The 20,360-nt window shown below is 38.0% G+C and overlaps 3 protein-coding genes, 1 long non-coding RNA gene and 2 pseudogenes across 4 annotated transcripts; 4 read left to right on the forward strand and 2 right to left on the reverse strand.

The window, feature by feature from the left end:
* Positions 1-31: 31 nt before the first annotated feature.
* On the forward strand, positions 32-3,594 carry LOC145203705 (uncharacterized). Its single transcript, XM_080075981.1, has 3 exons — positions 32-420; positions 581-814; positions 2,174-3,594. Exons 2-3 carry the CDS (start codon positions 602-604, stop codon positions 3,533-3,535), a joined length of 1,575 nt encoding a protein of 524 aa, XP_079932107.1. The 5' UTR covers positions 32-420; positions 581-601; the 3' UTR covers positions 3,536-3,594.
* A 542-nt stretch (positions 3,595-4,136) lies between these two features.
* On the reverse strand, positions 4,137-6,578 carry LOC145203709 (small ribosomal subunit protein bS1m-like). Its single transcript, XM_080075985.1, has 7 exons — positions 6,426-6,578; positions 6,078-6,178; positions 5,558-5,831; positions 5,417-5,494; positions 5,162-5,281; positions 4,555-4,691; positions 4,137-4,316 (listed from the first exon to the last, which is right to left on the reverse strand). The coding sequence occupies exons 3-7, from the start codon at positions 5,690-5,692 to the stop codon at positions 4,175-4,177; spliced, it is 612 nt and encodes a 203-aa protein (XP_079932111.1). The 5' UTR covers positions 5,693-5,831; positions 6,078-6,178; positions 6,426-6,578; the 3' UTR covers positions 4,137-4,174.
* Positions 6,579-6,630: 52 nt separating this feature from the next.
* LOC145203710 (dehydrogenase/reductase SDR family member 4 pseudogene) lies at positions 6,631-8,462 on the forward strand (annotated as a pseudogene).
* A 732-nt stretch (positions 8,463-9,194) lies between these two features.
* LOC145205251 (dehydrogenase/reductase SDR family member 4 pseudogene) lies at positions 9,195-11,538 on the forward strand (annotated as a pseudogene).
* Positions 11,532-16,193, reverse strand: LOC145205250 (tektin-like protein 1). The gene is made up of 8 exons (XM_080077923.1): positions 16,142-16,193; positions 15,554-16,067; positions 14,606-14,710; positions 14,320-14,471; positions 13,371-13,511; positions 13,193-13,274; positions 12,652-12,861; positions 11,532-12,124 (listed from the first exon to the last, which is right to left on the reverse strand). The coding sequence occupies exons 2-8, from the start codon at positions 15,944-15,946 to the stop codon at positions 11,930-11,932; spliced, it is 1,278 nt and encodes a 425-aa protein (XP_079934049.1). The 5' UTR covers positions 15,947-16,067; positions 16,142-16,193; the 3' UTR covers positions 11,532-11,929.
* A 479-nt stretch (positions 16,194-16,672) lies between these two features.
* LOC145205519 (uncharacterized) lies at positions 16,673-19,085 on the forward strand. The gene is made up of 7 exons (XR_013853676.1): positions 16,673-16,797; positions 17,496-17,979; positions 18,040-18,444; positions 18,509-18,622; positions 18,681-18,809; positions 18,879-18,992; positions 19,060-19,085. It is a non-coding gene; the product is annotated as an uncharacterized LOC145205519 (long non-coding RNA).
* Positions 19,086-20,360: the final 1,275 nt, after the last annotated feature.

Consider the following 20,360-nt stretch of genomic DNA (forward strand, 5'->3'; position numbering starts at 1 on the left):
TGCTATGAAGCAGAGATTTTATTTGCTAACCTCTAAATTTTGCATTTTCCCTATCAAATTTAAAACGTGGCCGTCACAATTCACAACTCATTCTCACAAAACTTTGTGTGTTAACAATCATACATTGTGACATCATAGAATATAGTTTATAGTCGTGCAAACGTTGGCGAAGGCCAACGCGAGTTCGGAGAGCCGTTCCAGCGAAATGCTTTACAGTCACCTGGCAAAGATTTAATGTCCAACCAACAAAGTAAACTCGTAAAATTGGTGAGATTTCGAGGTACCGAGTTCTACTAGTTTGATGTGAACCTGGTGGAAGGGAGGCCATCAAATAGCTGATGATCATTCATTATGGTGGAAAAGCCTTAAACTTTGTGAGACGTTGAATCTTTTAACTACTTTCGTTGTGGCTTCCTTCTGGTAAGAGTGTATAAATAAGAAGTTTAATGTTAGTTTGTGAAATATTTCAGTTTGTAAAGCGTTGCTTATTGTGCTCTGTTTAAAGAACTTGTTTGTTACGAAACAATGCTGATTATGTAAGTGTGTTCTTGGCGTATAATTGTGAAGGATTTATTTTTAGGCACTCAAACCGTGGATTATTATGAACAGCAGCATAGCTATCGCTTGCGTGCTCATGTTCAGTTGTGTCGCAATAAACGGATTCGCGCTTTTTGCATTGTTACAAATTCGAAGACGAAACCGACTCCCGAGATCAGAAAAGAGTTTATTATTTGCTGTGGTCGTTTGCGGGATTGGAACAGCAATATTTTGTAATCTACCAACTTTCTTTATATTTGATGACGACGTTAATAAGGTAATGGAAACTTCGTTTTTATTAGTATAGTGCGTAATAGTCTTTTTAAAGGTGTTGGAATGTTTTTTAGTGATTGCTTTTTGTATCTTGTACATTTGTAACATATTGTCCCAACAAAGTTATGATTTTAGACGCGATTTGTCTGCATTTGCAAATCTGTTTTTACGCGTTTTTAGCAAAAGGTCGTCGCAAAACAATTAAGTCAGCTGGCACAGGTTGGGAAACAAAATTAGTGAAAAATTCTATTTGTTACGCTTAGTTTAAGGCACAGTGATTAGATTTTTACATCTTTCGTTTGGGCGTGTATCAGCAGTTCAGCATTTAAATTTTCACCCACATTCGCATTTTCGTGTTTCTTACGTTTTTCAAGAACGAGGCAAACCTGTTGAACCTACAATGTTGCTGTTCATTGCTTACATGACGATAAGCACGTGACTTGTCGTTAACCAACCACCTTCGAGTTTTATGGCGCTATTAGGCGTCCATTTAAATCGTGACAGTAATCCAGCAGAGTAAATGGGAAACTGGAATGATTTTTACTGGTGCTGAGTACAATTTTCACAAATAAATTCGAAAGGTCTATGATGTCACCCTAAGTTGTACGGTACACTTTGGCATAAAATGAAAACTTATACAACCAGGCAAACAGTAGTGTTACAACAACAGAAAAGTTGTGTTTCATTATTGCATTAATTCTGGAAGTTTTAAAGTTGCTTTGGCTGTTGTTATCAGTCCGTTAATAAATTACTGATCGTTTTGCCCGGAGTGGAAAAAATGATAATAATCTGAAAATTACATTAGTTAATTATGGGTATTGCGCTGTTCGATTCTGTTGTACATTTTGGCGAAAATGGTCACGTTTTGTGCTTTCAATCCGTTTTTGGTCGGTTTGGAACAAATTATTTGCCCGAAACCAAATCTGAAATGGCTGATTTGGCCGCATAAATTCGGAAAACTGCTCAGTCGCTGCGACCAGTTTTTTTTCCATCTGAGGTAGTTTGATTTGTTTGTTGCTGTTTGTGGTTTATTATGATAAGTGAGCGTAGAATTATTTTTTACATCGAAATCTACTGTTTTAGGGTTTGCTGTTGTTTGGGAGTGTGCTCGGGGGTCGTTAAAATCGTCCATCCATAGCAATCGTCCATTTATACTTCCCGTTTTAACAGTGAGTTTAACAAACAGCCCGCGTTGTATGGCTGGTTGGTAAACATGGACGAAAACAAACTAACACTGTCAGATGCGTATGTTGTAAACATTCACTGCAACGCACCGAACAAACGCTCTGTTCGATGTAACAAGGGCTGATACAGATTGAAAGCAGCAACATTTCACCGTAAAACTGATGTTATTTGTTTCCAGGCGCCACCAGTGTTTTGTGAAGTTTTCGGATTACTAGGTTCGATTTTCATGTCAGCTTCATCCTGGTTTGGAGCTTTGCTTTCATTCAATCGCTACTTCATCATAACACGGTCGTTCCGCAATCGCGCCCCTGATTCGAAATGGAGACTGGCAGGAGTCCAACTCGCGGTCTGGTGTTCTGTTACCATCGCTTACGTCACAATGTACGTGCTCGTCGAGTCGCACATCGGCGTTCCAGAACTAGGAAAAGCGACAAACTCTACAACAGCGCCACTAGCGGTCAACTGTAGTCTAACAGACACAGGTGCGCCGCTAGTGGGTAGTACGAACTGCTCTCTGCTGGCTCTAACGGACACAGGTCAACAGATCCACGTAGGTTTTATGGTGGTCGACATCCGATCTGGGATTCGTTGCAGTCCACATTGGAGGTTGTTGTTCAATTACCTCATAGCTGCGTGCGTTCTATTTTACTTGCTTCCACTCTGTGTCGTCATAATTTCCTATTTTCTCATCACGCGAATCGCTTACAAACAAGTGCGGAACATACGGAGAGTAACCGTTCGCTCATCAGGCGAATCGCGAACAAGTACGAACGTAAACGCCGTGGCGCCATCCAACGGTGAGGATCTACCACGTATTTCGGCCGTTAGCGGCGCTGATGAGATGGTCCAGGGTTACACGAAACCACTTGTTCATTTCCGCAAGATGTTGCGCGAGAGCACGTTACGTAGAAACACGAAAGCTCGACGTCGGAAAGCGACTGTTGTGTTTATTATCGCGATCTTATTGTTTGTGTTTTCGTGGACTCCCTACTACTCCTACTTCCTCATAGAGAGCATTTCCTATCAGGATTACGTCAACTCGCCAACCGACCAATGGGAGCCTCCCTTTCCACTCGGCGCTTCTATGTTTATGACGTGTAGCGTTATCATTGGTCGAACGTGGTCGATTCTGATGATCGCGATGCTCAACCGACCGTATCGACGCACCATGCGCGACATCTTGTGGCAGGGAGGACTTCGCGTCAGAAATTGTTGCCGTAAAATTTCAGGAAGCAACAGAATCGAAACGCTCAACGACACTGTGTTCTCAATCTCCCACCTAAGTCGCCCTACCTTTGTGACGTTTTTCAACAACAATGCTCGCCATGACAACCACGATGACGCGCCAAGGGACAATGTCTCAACCAATCAGCTGCAGCTTCCAGGTCATGTGACTCACCGACATAGCGTGGAATCCCCTATAGTGAGAATGAAACGTCGTTCAAGGTTAATGTCGGAAAGTGAAGAGGTAAAGTACCACGAGGGAAACTCCCGGCGTGCACGTCATAGCTCATCAATCGTTTCCCAAGGTTGGCTTTGATACTGTGTTCCTATGTTGTTTGGGATTTTTTGAATACACAAAGTTCCATTTGTGCAATATTTATTGGTTTTATATTTGTTGATGTGCCGGTCACTAATCCAGGCTGAGCTGAACCCTCCAAATGTTTCCATCTAATATTAAGTTTTATTCGGTAGTGTGTCTTCAACAACAAACATGTGTGACATTGCTGAAAACGTTTCACAGCTCAGCTTTACTTCTGTGCAGCTGGTCTTGCCATTTTATTGAGCAAAATATTTTAACATGGTGCTCTTAGACACGTCCTCACCATATAGATATAGTTTATTTGAACGAACGATTCACTGAAGTGTAATGTTACATGGGTTGTTTATAATCTTCTCCAGCCTGTTGCTTAAAATGTACCAAAGATTTAGCCATTACCTTTCAATTAATCAATCCTGACCGTACAGTGTAACACAACAATATCTAGACTGCACTGTCATGCATTCTTGTTCACAACAATAATAGTGCAAACTAGAATGCTTTCAATGCTTCCATGAATGATACAAAACATCAGTATTATGTATCATTCCTGTTGTAATTGTTACAACCTTGTGGTAAAATGCAACCAAACCACTGCCACTGAAACAAAACAAAAGAGATTTATTTACAAATATACGACTACGGCTTTGGCTCTGGTTCAATAAAGGGGTCAAATTCTTCCTTAAAAGATTTCGGTTCTTCTCTGTTCCGTTTTCTCAGTAATCCAATAATATGCCCACTAGCTTCAAGCAAAGTTGTATCCTTTGATGCTCCTAGAAATCTAAAAAAATGAAAAGTAAATTTCTTGCACAAGTTACAATGCCCGTCATGCCAATGAACTCATTATGAACCAGTTTTCTTAACGCTAAATAAGCTGCAAAGTTACATTTTAGGAATCGGGGCATTTTTTAGGAACTGTTTCGTTTAGGAGTACATAGTCCTATTGATTGCAAAGTTTACTTGATATGATTTAAACTCATATATTTACGATGAAACTGAAACAGAAAAATTAAAGTCACCTGGCTGATAATTCGAAATCGTGAAGCATGACTGAAACCAGTCGACCGCGACGGTACTCTTCTTGATTTTCTTCAGGTATCGGACACACAAAGTGAAATTTACCCCCAAAGTCCACAAATGCATTGTTGTCTTGAATCTGAACACATTTTAATTAGTTTTAGATTTACATGCAGTTGGTGTCAAAAAAGCAAGAAAAGCTTTGACCACAATATTATTTGCTTTTCCCGTGATCAAACTGTCAGCATCATTATATGTATATATAACCAGTGGTGGGATTCAGCTGGTTCGCACCGGTTCTACAGAACCGTCTCACGAAATTTTATGAGATCAGCGAACCGGTTAGCATTACTGGTTACTGTCAATGGACATTTTGTGACACAACCTGCTGAAAAATATGACTTTTGTGATAGAACAGTTGAAAAATATGACTTTTGTGATAGAACCGGCTGACAAAAAAGTTGAATCCCAACACTATGTATAATGCAATATTTTACATAGGCTCCATATGTTTATTGTGACCTATCTTTCTCCACAGAATACTTTGGTTATCCAAACACAAAACTGCTCATGATTTATGAGATTATTAGTTTGGTATTTTGATTGTACCTCCAAAATTTTTCCAACAGCATATGAATTCTTGAATTGACCAAGATGTATAAAGCCAGAATTGCGGAGTAACGTTGCAAACGATTTTGGTTTTTTGGTGCTAATTGAAGTTTCTTGTACCTGAAAAACAGAAAAAATAAATCTGCGTAATTTTTTTGTAAAAAACGCATACCGGTAACATGTGGTGTTAATTATGTTAATGACAAATTATGAATTGTCAGAAAATGTTATTTAATTTACAAAGCTTATACATACAGGTTGCTGAGCTAACTGTCTGGCCGATTGGGGTGTGCTATCTGATTGAGCTTTTTCATCTTTTTGTTCATTTTCTTTCTGGAATTCAAAACAAAAGCATTCAGTTGTTTATATCACTTCATATAAGTGTGGTAAGTTTACCCTCGTGCCAATGTTAGCTAGAACGTGGTCCATGGAGGACAAGCCATCTCCTGACGCAAATCTTTTTTGAGACAGATTGAACAATCTTATATTCAAACCCTTGTGCCTCCAGCACAATTTGGCGACAGCTGACATTTTTTGCACTTATTGCAAAACACAAAATCTTGAGGTTGGATTTTGTTGGTAGTTTGTTGTTTTTTTGTGTTGAAGACTTGATGTTGGAATTTTAGTTTTGTCCTTTACAAATATTTCACTGTTTCCATGTGATGAATGCCTTTGAATAATTTTAGACATATTGTCATGCAAATAATCACCTAACTTACAAAAAAAAATCACCTAACCGTCAGTGTCAATAATTGTCAACATATTATTTTATTTAATAAGGTTAAAGTTTAAAAAATATTGTTGTCATACGAAACATTCTGATCATATAGTTTAGTTGGATTAAAAACTATGTTCAACCATGTTTTAAAATTAATTTACTAAAATGCAACGCATCATATTCCAGTCAGTTTCGTACCATCCACTGTTGGTCCTTAATAAATAATGTTGCTGTTTGTTGTCAGGGAACGCTGTTGGTGGGTTTGCCTCGCGTTTCACCCAAAGAAAATGTGAGGTGTCCTAAAAAACAAAATACGTAGCACTTAAAATTGATGCAAAAAGATTTGCCTTAGGTGTTATTGCAATTATCTTCTGGAAAGGTTTCGTGAAAGTTGAACACCAAAAAAAAAAACACAGTGGTAACTTGCAAGTCCAGTCAACGCGTAGGCACTGAAACAGTTATATTAAGTAAAACTAATTCCATTAAACAACTGACCCAATGCAGATTGTAGCAGAAGTAACGAAAGCTGAAAGTTATTGGTTTTACCTGGTACCGGTTTTTGATAAACTCGTCTTCTAGTTCAAATTCCTCACTGGCAGTGTTTGGAAGTTCTTTAGACTTTTCTGTTTCGTTCATACACAAATTATTTGGAGATCAGGCATTTTTTTGTGTTGAGGCAAAAATGTAAACAATCCAAATCCAACGCATTTTCGAACACATGTTATTTCTTTTACGGAACCGTTAGAGATCTCTTTTTGTCCAAAACGAAAATCCTTTTTAGTATTACGAAATTTATGTTTTATGTCGGATATTTTTAAGTTTATTTCGTTGTTTGTTATTTCGTAGTTGTTTCAAAGTGCTCATATAAAAATATAACTGATGCATCATGTTATTACTAAAAAAATAAAACATTGTACCGGGTCAAAAAAGGAACTAACTTACGAAACAATTTGATTCATCCAAAATCATACAATCGTTGGATTCCAAAACTCTTTTCCCTTTCGAATAATGTTTTCCGGTATACATTTGTCATTCATGCTTTTTTGCAAAATACGTCAGTCATTCTTTGTAATGTTTGTTATTTCTTTCTTACGCTTCGTGCTGTAGTAGAATTTGTTTTTCAGTTTTTCGGATATCCTCGTTTGAACTTAGTTGGCGGTGGTAAAGTGTTAAAGACACAATAAATAGAAAGATTGGGGAGAATACAAAATAGCACCAATCAAAAAGCGACACGTAAGACTAAAGGCCGGCCCACGCTACCTTAAAGGTCGGAAGTTTATTTGTGTTAAATGCACTTTCAAATTCGAGTTTATTGCCGCCTTAAGCCATGAAATAAATAAGGACAGCGTGGCCAATGACCATCTCTATAATTAGACAGAAACACACATTGGTCGGAATCAGTTTTTCAAAGGAGTGGATGAGTGCTTCGTTTGTTACATTGGCACGCAGGTTTAGTTTTATTTGAAAAGGACGTTTGGATTCGATTTGTTATGTACAATATGTATCGAGTTATAGACTTTTGAGTACAGCTTTCCCAAGGGGTGGTATCTGGTGCGAGGCTCAAGTCCTGTTCCCACTTCTTTGTTGCTTTTCTAGGCAAACCGTCACATATTGTTTTGTTGTGTTGTAGAATCTGGCGATCCCCTACTACAAAGCTGACATGTGCAGCATGCAAGGCAGGCAACGGTGCTTGTGATTCAACTTCCAGCGGGTTCACCACTGAGCCTGTGTGGCTCAGTTGTTAGGACGCGAGTTCCGGAAAGACTTTTGTCGTGTGGGTTTGAATACCTGTGCGTGCTTTTTTCTAATTTTTCGAGCCTACGCCTTGCCATATGGGAATGCTTGGCGACCGCCTTGATTCGGTATAACGCCTTCAGTGAGCCTGGCGTACTTTAATTTACGTATGAGATAAAATAAAGTTTAGGAATTTTAATTGCGAAGAAAACTTTTAAAACTTTGTTTATTTTATTTGTTAAAAAAGTTCCGTAGGCGAAATGAATTCGATATTGATTGTTCGAAGCTTTATGACGTCATCAATGCAGACAATTGCAAGTTTGCGAGGAAAGACGGCGGTTGTGGTTGCAGGGACCAAAGGAATCGGTTTCGCTGTAGCGAAGAGGCTGGCGCTGGCTGGAGCTGATGTGGTTGTGAGCAGCAGGAAACAATCAAACATCGATAAAGCGGTTTCCACTCTGCAGGATGAAAACCTCAATGTCATTGGATTTCCTTGTAATGCGGGTAAATCGGATGATCGGAAGCGTTTACTCACGGAGGTTGAAAATATCTACGGCGGATTCGACATTTTAGTTTCAAACGCGGGAATAAATTTGCATCATGGTCCAACTTTGCAAACACCGGAACCAGCGTACGATTATATAATGCAACTCAACCTCAAATCGACGTTCCAATTAATTCAAGAAAGCGTTCCTATTATGACGTCACGTCCTAATTCTTCTATAACTGTGATGTCATCAGTCGCAGGGGCTGCGTCACTCGATCATTTTTGAGTTTATTCGATCAGCAAAGCAGCTCTAAGTTCGTTGACAAAAGTTCTTACTCCGGAGCTTGCCAGGCAAAATATCCGGATCAACTGCGTCGCTCCAGGTTTGATAGAAACCGATTTCAACGACCCAACAAACATGTCACCACAAACGAAAGAGTACTTCCAAGGGCTCCGTAATACTCCTCTGGGCAGAGCTGGATATCCGGATGATTGTTCCGGAATTATTGCGTCCCTCTCATCGGATGAAGCTGCTTTCATCACAGGTCAAACTATTTTGGTTGACGGAGGTTTTACAAACAGAGGAAATTAAACCAGCTGTGGGATTCAGTCGGTTCGCACCGGTTCTATAGAACCGTCTCGCAAAATTTTATGAGATCAGCGAACCGGTTAGCATTACTGGTTACTTGCAATGGACTTTTTGTAACAGAAATGGCTTGAAAATATGATTTTTGTGATAGAACAGGCTGAAAAATATGACTTTTGTGATAGAACTGGCTGACAAAAACTTGAATCAACCTACAGGATTAAATATGAACGCTTAGATACGATTTTTCGAATCGACAAATAAAAGCATTCGTGGTTTTCATGTTGTTTTCTGTCCGATCAAGTCGCTTAAGGATAGAATCAGCTTGCAGCGCAAGTAATCATTAGAAAACATCTAACTTCGGAATCGTGCAAAAACAAATAGGCTACAGCGAAAACTAGCGGATTTTAACACAACAGGAGATAATTAAGTTATAAACAATCTGGACTAAACCGCATTGCAGTATTAGTTTCAAAACATGATTGATTTGTGACAAGCAACATGTCGAAGAGTGGAGTTGAGTTTATTCTGATTTATTGCAACTAGTAATATTCGCTATGTTTAAAACTTGAATTTTAACATCTTTAAACTTATTCTATTCGTCCAGAATCTATATTTTAGTAATTTACTAATTAGCGAGAGGAGTAACTTTGTGTCTGGACGAAACATGTCGAACGAGGTTAAGCAATCACTAATCAGTTTGGACAAACAAAATCTTGAGTTGGTTTGGGTAGATAATAACTTAAACAGGTGAAAGATTATCAGCTAAGTTTGTTAGGAATACAAATATTCTGCTGACGTTGCAGCTATTTTCGGCTTACTATAACCGCATGCAAGGTATATACGATTGAGGGTTAAAGGATTAGGGGCCGGTACAATTGGTTGATGATGGCTGAACGAGTTGCAGCTACAGCGTAAGGGTATATTATGAAGCGTTATGACAGGGACTCACTAGAAAGTGACGTTGGCGCATTGTTGGTAAGCACGACTGGGGTTGGGATGTTGGTGGAACCAGTCGAAAAAGCCCCATTAAACTAACCACCTGTGTTATGAAAGATGGTGGGGTTCAAGTGGCTTAATTATTTTTAAGCTACCTAATTTTTTAAAATGCTGACACTTAGTTGGTCTTGTTTAACAAGGCATTTTAGGGCTGTTTGACATTAGATCAGGTCCAGTAACTGGATGCGTGGCTAGTTAAATTTATTTAAAGAAATAATGACACAGAGTGTAAAGTCATCAGGCCCGAATCAAGCCTTTTTTTACCTCAGCCCAAATTCAACATCTTAAAAAATTATGACAGTATTTTTGCTGAAGCGTAGCCGATTCCGGAAATGTGCAAAACATGACGTATGTAAGCACAACATCGTTATTTCAGAGTTGACACAGATTAAGCTTCGATGTGAACGATTGTGTGTCCCATATTTGATGTCTTACAAATGCTTGAGAAGCAAATGTTGATGTGACTATTTGGAATAGTTTCTCCAACTTTAGAAGCTTTGCTCATATGTTTTTGCGCGAAAGAAGATTCAGACAAAATGAATTCGAGTTTGATTGTTCGAAGCTTAATGACGTCATCAATGCAGACAATTGGAAGTTTGCGAGGAAAGACTGCGGTTGTAGTTGCAGGGACAAAAGGAATCGGTTTCGCTGTAGCGAGAAGGCTGGCGCTGGCTGGAGCTGATGTGGTTGTGAGCAGCAGGAAACAATCAAACATCGATAAAGCGGTTTCCATGCTGCAGGATGAAAACCCTAATGTCATCGGATTTCCTTGTAATGCGGGTAAATCGGATGACCGGAAGCGTTTACTCACGGAGGTTGAAAATATCTACGGCGGATTCGACATTTTAGTTTCAAACGCGGGAATAAATTTGCATCATGGTCCAACTTTGCAAACCCCGGAACCAGCTTACGATTATATAATGCAACTCAACCTCAAATCGACATTCCAATTAATTCAAGAAAGCGTTCCCATTATGACGTCACGCCCTAATTCTTCTATAACTGTGATGTCATCAGCTGCAGGCGCTGATTCAACCAGTTATTTTGGAGTTTATTCGGTCAGCAAAGCAGCTCTAACTTCGTTGACAAAAGTTCTTACTCCGGAGCTTGCCAGGCAAAATATCCGGATCAACTGCATCGCTCCAGGTTTGATAGAAACCGATTTCAACGACCCAACAAACATGTCACCACAAACGAAAATTTTTTTTGATGGTGTCCGTGCTAAAATTCCCCTGGGCAGAGTTGGATTTCCGGATGATTGTTCCGGAATCGTTTCGTTCCTCTCATCGGATGAAGCTACTTTTATCACAGGTCAAACTATTTTGGTTGACGGAGGTTTTACAAACAGAGGAGATTAAGTCAGGAAGATATTGCTGTACTAAACATAGGGTTTTGTATATGCTTGTTTTGTATTGGTTGTAAATTTATCAAACGATTTTTGGAGACATGTTTTACAATAATGATTACGTGCTGTGTCAATTACATACGCATCCATTGTATACAGAAGGTCGTTGGAGAATATAGTAGGGTGCATTTCAGGAAAAGACTGTTGCGTTTAGTTCGTTCAGATTTGTTGTATGTTTTAGTGATGTTGTAGTTTCACAATGTTAACTTGTTGATGCTAATGTTGCTTACTTTTCTCGAACTAAAGCGGGCTTCATATCCCAGCAGTGCAATGTTTAATACCTAAACCTTGTTTTGTGACATTACTTGCTTCGTCGTATCAGAGTTGTAGGGACACTATAAGGACACTTTCACAAACCTAGCTTCACGTTTTGTGAAGGAAATGTAACTTTCTTAAATCTAGAAAAATCCAAGTTGCCAAATTTCAGCAAAGAAATAGAGATAAAATTTGTATTAAAGTTTATTGGAACAAATCTTCTAACTCTTGACAGTGAATAAAAATCCATCGCATATTGGAAGTGTTGAATTAATTAAGTGAATTTGGCACAAAGTCTAAAGTGAATGAAACACAACGTGCACGTTTGGCAAATTAACAAGGTTTAATCTCAAGTCGCAATTTTCTAACTTGTAAATATTTATGTACAGACCTTAACAAAAGGTAGGTAGTAAATTAGACAACGCATATACTGGTTACCCTAGTAACCAAATATAGAACAGGCGTAATTGTGTCGTAACAAAGTGACAGTGTCGCTAAAAAGACGAAAACTTCAGCGGTGAAAAATATTTGTAAAAGTTTTCAGTAAAAAATCACACTTCAAAAATAAATCCTCAGGCTCTGATTTAAACATTCAGGTTTTCTCCTTCCATCACCCAGCGGTAGTTGCTTCGACGTCTGCGCAGCCGCACGATGGCGCTGTCGATACTTGATGCAACTCTCTTGTCTCTCATATCGTCGCTTAGACGTAGTCTGGCCAGATGAAGCAGAGCGACGTTTCGACTTGTTGCCTTCAGTGACTGAGACAGACCGACGTTGCCCTGCAGCAAAAAACAGGGTTTTCAGCAGTGGTGAGGTTCAATTTTTTTGTCAGCCGGTTCTGTCACCAAAGTCCTATTTTTCAGCCGATTCTGTTACAAAATGTCCATTGACAGTAACCAGTAATGCTAAACTGATCTCATAAAATTTCGTGAGACGGTTCTATGGAACCGGTGCGAACCAGATGAATCGCACCACTGATTAGCGTTAATTAGATTAGCGTACAAGGTGAAAATTAAGTGGTAAAATAATAAAACAAGGGCTATGTTGTGCTAGAGGTGTTGTTGCACAATTCGCGTTTTTGGCCATTAAAATTAAAATTACGATAACGTATAATTCAACTGAGACTGGGCAAGTCGTTCAAACCAAAGTTTTTTGACGAAAAATTTTACAAAAGACAAAAATTAAAATTACAACTTTATCAGTGACATCACCAAAGTAAAGTTTAAATGCACAAGATTTTGAGTGACAGTTGAGTTAATGTGGGTTGTAAGTTCACTGTGTAATGTCAGTTTTTCACATTACTTACCTCAATCAAGTTGTGAGCTTCGGGCAGTTGCGTTCCAGGGTGGCGTTGGTAAACTTTCACCAGAGGTCGGTTCAACCTTTCCCGTGTTGTCAAATCGTTGTACGCAACTGGACCGAGCGAGTATCCCTGCGCCTTCTCTGTGAGGTCATAATGCCTTTGTGACCTGTGAATAGCTGCTCTGTTTTCACCGTGATTCACTTGTAGATGTTGCTGAAAATCAAACAATGTTGTTGAATAATCATAGTATTGGAGTCTAGAAACAGTTTCAAACCAAACATGGTAACAACAGCAGGTTAACATAGACCAATTATGCCGCAAGAAACCTAAAAATTATGCCGAAAGTTTTTCTAGCCGGAAGAGGGTTGAAACCCGATGTCTAAGAGAAAAGTTAAAACATCTTGGTTGTAAGCTCCACTTTCAGTTCAGTTTCAACTAATAACGCCCTAACAAATATGTAAAAACCTCAACTTTTGCGCGTCTTGACGTATAATGTTGCACAGATTCTATGCTGTAGATAACTTAGCAGTCCGTAATAACTTACAGTGAGTGTGACCGTTTCAGCAATTTTCTGCGTCATTCCGTTGTTGACAGTCATGTGTGCCATCTTCTGCTCAGACTGGCATCTGAATTACAAAAAAACTCGTTCTAATACTTGAATAACTAATAAAAGTTACTGAATTATGTAAATTAACAATTTCCTTTTTTAATTATGACGTCACCTGTCAATGACGTCACGAATTTCACGCCTGAGTGCGGACGAGCTTTGACGCGCGTCGGTCGCTGATTGGACAGCCTCGGCCGCTTCCGGAGTGTAAGGACCAATCGGATCCGGTTCTGGTGTTTCCGGTGGTTCGTAAGCTCTGAAAATACGTCACAATACGCTGACGTCATAAGTGGGTAAGAGTGACGCGACAATAAAGTATGACCAATTAAACTTGTTAGGTGGCAAAGTGGTTGGTGTTGATGACAAAAAAGCAGTGTACTATTATCTTTTGACGTTGGAGTTTTGGATTTAGGGGTTAAATAAACACAAAATCGAAGTAGACAGATCAAGTTACATTGCTTAGGTCTGCGGTAGAATAAATGTTGTAACAGAATTAAGCTGAAGGGCCGGATTGTGGTAATAAATCCAACTTAACAATAGATGCTGGGACAATAGGCTTGCTACATAAAAGCCAACCGAGATTTTCATGGGCGTTGCGGGCAGACTCGAAAGGTTTGGGAAAACATTGAAAGTGGCCGACGCCGTAGACAAGTGCTCTTGAACACAAATTTCTGACGGCTGTGCTCAATTCGCTACAAATACCGATACGTGGATATATTGAAGTAATACGACATGTTGTTGTATTTTAAACGCCATTTTGATTGCAATTTTGCACATAATGTGTATGAGATATATGTTTATTGTTGCCAAATCATGCAAAACTGCCATTTAAACATATATATTTGCCTTAAAAATAGTGTTTAATGTTATGTTCTATCTTGTTGTGTAGATTGCAACTAAATGATGCCTTTATTTTAAAATACAAAGACAAACTACTCTTAAATCAAATGTTTAATTTCAAATTTGACATTTTAGGTTCACTTTGCTTTTTTATGTAATATTTTCATGTCAACTTTGTTCAAAGTGACGCAATATATTTCATTTAAGCAACAAATTATATTTACCCAGTTGAGTTTCTTCCAGTTGGTGATGTTGGTCGGGCAGAAACCCTTCCTGAAGATGGTCTTGCTGAAGACACAGCGTGAGTTACAAGATCCAAAACTCGATTGCGTTCTTGAAGTGTATCTGACAATCGTTTGCGAGCAGTTGCCAGCACCTTTAAAATGATTTAAAACAATATAATCTATGGCACAAAGTCCCAACAAACAGCTGTTGACTAAAACAACACAAGATTGGTAATCTCCGTGAAAAATTTAAGGTTACAAGAAACAAACAAGCTTGATATAAAACCTGTAATTGCTTTTGAGTTGCTCTTAGCTCGCCCTCAAGTGTGCGTTTGATCCGAAGCAGTGACAATCGTTCAGTGCTCAGCAAATTGTCAGCTCCGTCGACTACCTACAAATGGAAAAGAAGAAAACAATATTGTAAATAGGCAATTGATAATATTGTAAGTGTAAATAAAAAACAAAAAAACAACTGGATTGTCATTAAAATAGTTGCAGCACACAATTTTGAGAGCAAATAAGGTCAATCTTAAATGACCTTTTTTGACCTTGTTTAAATCTCAGCAATTCAGAAACTGTTTCCTAACTGCTGTTACTGTCAGCAGATAATGTGACCTACTGGTTTCAATGACATTTCAGTTATATCCATTACAGAAACATGATATCAATACACAACCCACACGACTTTGTACAATAACTGACATGTTTCAGGTCTGAGCTGAGCATAAAGCAAAACAAGAAGTGTCAAAACCTTTTCGGTGCTGAAGGGTACAGTCAACCAAATCAAAACATAACTTATCGCACATCAAACTTTATACTTTGTACACAATTTATAAACTTTTGTAAGGGGAAAATGGCAACAGCCGGTGTTGAAACACAAGTATTGACTTGCAATAAATGATTAAGTGAGATGATATGTTCATTTATTTATTGATATTGCTTTCCTGTTGTGAAAAAAACTTGGCAAACATGACAATTCTGGTGAAAGCAGACCTAATTTACAAATTGACATCTCCAATTGCAATGTACTATACATTTAAGGCATACTACTTCACTAAAAGACCAAAAGATCATTTCCACTAAAAGATTGCCATGAAATGTCTTAATATTCATATTATTTTTGTGTTTACAGTCTGGGTTTCCTTTTGTTATACATTTTAATCACAACATGATCAAAATATAGATGTAAAAAATAAAAGCACTTAGTAATCACACATTTAGTCCATTATCTTACCCTTTCTCTGGAAGGTCGAGATGTCCTGATATAAATGCTCTGTTTGTTCAGAAGAATATCTTTTCTAATGTGTTCCAGGGTTTTTTCTAGGGCCTCTTTTCCACGAATGAGAGATTTGATTTCTTCATTTGTATCTAAAAGGCTTTCTCTCAGCTTTACAACCACTGCTCGGGTTTGCCTCACATAACTGTGAACTTTTGCGTTGCTCTGCTGGACGCAGTTGTCCCTAAGTGTAGGCAGTGGATCCAACTGTCTTCCTAAATCAGTTCCTTTGTCACCCTTTTGGATGACATTTTGTGAAACTTTGATGTTTTTCACAGTCGCATCACGCCAGCATTCTGGACCAATGGTTGCTGTTGCAAGTGGTAATGTTGCCCACGTACCTGTTGCCATGATTTTATTATTATTAATGCTAAACAACCTGGTTTCTTCACTGGTGTTTCTTCAATTACAAATTGCCGGCGTTCCTTTCCAACATTCAGTGATCTAATTTGCACCGATCACGGCCTACATTCTGAAATTCAACATAAATACAAAGTTACACCAATATTTGCTGCATAAATGTACATTTTGGTTGGTTAAACTTACGAAAAACGACTTAAATTACAGTTGCACTTTCAATGCGCCTTCAACATTGAGCTTAAGCGTCTCCTCTTGTTGCTAGGAGACACAATTGAATTTTACGGTTCAATGATTTTACCAGTGTTTTAATAGTCTTGCTTGAATAATTACGCTTTTTAGGCCAAATCTCCGAATTTACTTAAAAAAAAGGTAAAAAATAACATTTAAGTACAATATTTATGTTTTTAGATATTAATAAAAAAAATATAGCAACGTTATTTTGTTTGTTGTAAACAAAAACCTAAAACAGAAGATCTACAATAAAAATACTTTATTTATTTTCTCAAGAAAGATGTGTCAGAAAATTGAGTATATTTACATGTGCAATTCAGTTTCATGTAACTTTATGATAACTATAACTGTACCCTACTATTTGATTCGAGTTTTTGATGCGATTCTATTTAATATTGGTGCCGGTGGAATAAAATCAAAAAAATGGCAAATAACAATTTTTATCAAAATAGATTAAAAGCGCGCCATTATTTAAAGGAAGAGCCAAAGCTTTCTTCAGGGGCATGATGTCACGCCCTGTTTTGACTATAAAAAGGATCAAAACTTTTCTATTTCCTTCATTTTGTGGAAATCGTGAAAGAAGAAGCAGTTTGCAGGAGAAGCACTTGAAGGTAACTGGATAAAACTATTATGTTGGTTTTAAGTAATTCTAAATAATAACTTTGTTCGTTGGTTAAATAGTTTCATTGTCTGTAATACGCGTAGACACGGGTTTTGTTTATCACATAACAAACAAATTGTTTTATACTTAAAAATGGTGATTATAACTAATGGTCGATTTATCTATGGTTCTATTAACAAATTTTAGTTACTTTCATTCAATTGTCATGTTTCATTTACTCGTTAAACTGTAATGATTAAACCCATAAAGAATTCATATTCCCTGAAAGAAACCAATGCTTTAGCTTGTCGTTTTGTTTGCAACGACCTTTACGCCGGCGTTTGCAATCCAAGATGCCTGTGGGTTTCACGCTTTGCGCTGATTGGTGCTGAACCTCCGGCATTGCAACATTACTCAGTTACAAAACTTAATTGTTTGATGCAATGGTTTTCATTAAACAACATTTGCAATACCAAAGCCCTTGTATTTAACGAGTATTGTGCAGTTATGTGTTAAAACCAAACCAGATATTGTTTCAAATGTATTTTAGTTTAATGACGAAGTCTTTTGGCAAATGCTCATGCCATCATCAGTGATATGAGAGGCCACACTAGTTACACTCGTTTATATACACTTGAGTTTTAAGTTAGTCCATATATTAGTTTCATTATCAAATTTTATGGCATTTTGCGTTTGTTTCTTTTGCAGAACTCCCCACTGATGACGCATGGAAAGATGATGTCATTCAAATGTTGACAAAACTGCATTGATTAAATAAAAAATCGCAATAATTTATTCATGACGCAATAAATAAGGACATTCCCAGAACCTTCCTCCATGCGTGTGCGTCTCGTTTTATTTCTCTTTCATTTTCACTTTCCTTATTTTCTTTTTGTTCAATTTGTATTTTATGTTAGCCGGACTCGTAATGGGAAGGATGTGCACGGTTCTTCACGTTACGGCCCGGTTTGAAACGAGGTTCTGGGATGTTTCAAACGCATAATTTAATGTTTCACAATCTCATATGTGATTTACATAATCTCATATGTGATATGTGACTACAATTTGATATACAATCGATATGACGCAACAATTAAAACCGCGCTCGCAGTTCCCAAACTGTTTTGTCACATTTGCATGACGTCAACCAATCACCGGATCCGGCAAAACACAAACGATCGCTTCGTGGAATGTAAGTTACTTGTTTGTTGGGAAGCCTGTCGCACAAATAACGATATTCTGACAAACACAGGGTATGGAAAGATTTTGAACAGCAGATGACAAGAGCAACGTTGATGACGTCATAAGAGGCATTGTTCCAGAAGAACAACGCGACTTGGGGAGACGAATGGCACCGGGTTTTACTAAAGAGATGGTTTGATTGACAAGTGGTTTATGTATCACAACTGGTTAATGTATAGTTATGGCATAATATTGTTTAACTTGTGTAGTTGTGCCCAGTAATCCAGGGCTGTAATTTGTTAATGATCATATTAGATTTGATTTTGTGGTAATTTATGGTTTATTGGATCAGATGTGTGCAGTAGGTTGAACTTTCGAGGGAGGGGAACCAGCGATGTGAGAAGCAATGAAGACACGTACACCGACATACTCTTACACAAGGGCAGCGCTGTTACAATGAAAGCAAACTGCTGAGGTAATTTTTGTATGTTTGCCATAAACATCCATTGCTAGATTGTTATCATGATCTATTTGATCAGCTGAAGTTTGGAGGGGGAGATCAGCAGCGATGGAATGGCAAGTGGTGAACACCCGGCAAGTGCTGAGAGTCACCGATCCCGAAACAAGGCCAACCCTGAAAACAAACTCCGGAGGTAATTTTTGTGTATTTGTTGTAACATTTACCATTGCCAAAGTTGTTGTCATGATCAGACAAGAGCAGCAGGCTGGAGTTCTGGACGAACCACTGATGAACGACAAGCGGCGACCACACGTGGAGTGCTGTGAGACGTCGACTTTAACTCAAGGCCAGCGCTGTTACAATCCGAACAGGCTGACGAGGTAAAGTTTGTTTTGATATTTGTCATCAACTTCACCATTGCTAAAAGTTGTTATGATTTATTCGATTAGCTGAAGTTTGGATGGACGGGAACCAGAGATGACAAGCGGCGAACACGACAAGTGCTGAGGGCCACCGACCCTGACTAAAGGCCAACGCTGTTACACTGAAAACAAACTACGGAGGTAACTTTTCTATATTTGTCGTAAACTTCACCATTGCTGAAGTTGCTTTCGTGATATATTTGATCAGACGCGAGCAGCAGGTTCAAGGTGGGAGCAACCAGTGATGAACGACAACCGACAAACACGCTGTGAAACGCCGACCCAGACTCTGCAACAATGCCAGCGCTGTTACAATGCGAAAATATTGCGAAGGTAAAATTTGTTTTAAAATTTCCCACAAACTTTAACATTGCTGAAATTTCGGTGATATGTGTTATTGTCATCTGTAGATTGAAGAGATTGAGCAAAGCGTTAAACTTGGATGGAGGAAACTAGGGAGACGAGCGATAAAAATGGCGGGAGGTTTTGACTTGAATATCTTTGTGTAAAGTTTTGTGATAGGCTTGATAGTAATATTAATAATTTAGGCTTTAAACTAACCATAACCATTCACGTTTTTCAGGTTTTGCAGGAGCGAGGTTAGTTAGTTGAGGAAAGTTGGAAAGAAGAGACAGTGGTGCTCTACTGGGTAAAATTACGAAAGCTCCAATTTTATTTAATGGTATAGTTGGGTATTGTACAAATCTGTAATGCACTTTAAATTATTCCCACCCAAACCCAAGTGATCAATTTTTTTAAGAAAATTATTTTTAATTAGATGACAAATCTGTTAAACAGTTTGCACCTCATGATAGCATAGGTTTATTTTTAGCACCTGTATAACGTCAAAATTATTTTTTCCCCATTTCAGTAAATGTCAGAAACGGTAAAACGAAGGGCATTACATGATTAAGGATATATACTAGCATTAACATAATCATAAACAGGCCAGTAGTTAGGAAGGGATCAAGATACTAAACAATTTGTGTGATATCACTAATTGTCTGGGTAAAATGGCTATTCATTAAGCACCTTGGTGGCTAAAACAATAATCCCGCTCCAGTTAATTCAATTCTAACACAATTTTACCCATTTGCAATATTCACTTATTTGCCCAACGTTCGGAAATCAAGCCCTTAGAATTAGATAAATGGCTTTACATTGTAAAACTAAATACTCATAGCAATTGTTTGTTGTGTGGTTCTCGTTTTTATTTCTCTTTTTCTTCACTTCTCTTTTATTCTTTACATTCCTTGTATTTTTATTTGCCGCGAAAAATAATATGGAGGATCTAGTGCACTTCCTTCATGTTATTTCAGCGGATTTTTAAACTATGTTCGGACTTGATTAAAAGAAACAATATCAAAATTGTTACATGCGTACGACTAATCAAAAAAAAAAAACCGACAACTAAATTGTTAATCTATTTTTTACGATTTAATTTATGTTTAGATAAAATAATAAATTATTTAAAATATAAATAAAATAACATAAATAATATATTATTAC

Source organism: Phallusia mammillata, chromosome 8 (assembly GCF_965637545.1).
Source record: "Phallusia mammillata chromosome 8, kaPhaMamm4.hap1.1, whole genome shotgun sequence".
Classification (NCBI taxonomy): domain Eukaryota; kingdom Metazoa; phylum Chordata; class Ascidiacea; order Phlebobranchia; family Ascidiidae; genus Phallusia; species Phallusia mammillata.

What these genes read in the sequence shown, in the direction of transcription:
- LOC145203705 (XM_080075981.1), top strand. Translation starts at nt 602, where the DNA reads ATGAACAGCAGCATAGCTATCGCTTGCGTGCTCATGTTCAGTTGTGTC. An exon ending in TTGATGACGACGTTAATAAG is followed by an intron (nt 815 to 2,173) that starts GTAATGGAAACT and finishes ATTTGTTTCCAG; the next exon opens with GCGCCACCAGTGTTTTGTGA.
- LOC145203709 (XM_080075985.1), bottom strand. Translation starts at nt 5,692, where the DNA reads ATGTCAGCTGTCGCCAAATTGTGCTGGAGGCACAAGGGTTTGAATATA. An exon ending in TAGCTAACATTGGCACGAGG is followed by an intron (nt 5,495 to 5,557) that starts GTAAACTTACCA and finishes TTTGAATTCCAG; the next exon opens with AAAGAAAATGAACAAAAAGA. An exon ending in CTGTTGGAAAAATTTTGGAG is followed by an intron (nt 4,692 to 5,161) that starts GTACAATCAAAA and finishes AAATGTGTTCAG; the next exon opens with ATTCAAGACAACAATGCATT.
- LOC145205250 (XM_080077923.1), bottom strand. Translation starts at nt 15,946, where the DNA reads ATGGCAACAGGTACGTGGGCAACATTACCACTTGCAACAGCAACCATT. An exon ending in CAACTCAAAAGCAATTACAG is followed by an intron (nt 14,472 to 14,605) that starts GTTTTATATCAA and finishes ATCATTTTAAAG; the next exon opens with GTGCTGGCAACTGCTCGCAA. An exon ending in AAGCTCACAACTTGATTGAG is followed by an intron (nt 12,125 to 12,651) that starts GTAAGTAATGTG and finishes TTTTTGCTGCAG; the next exon opens with GGCAACGTCGGTCTGTCTCA.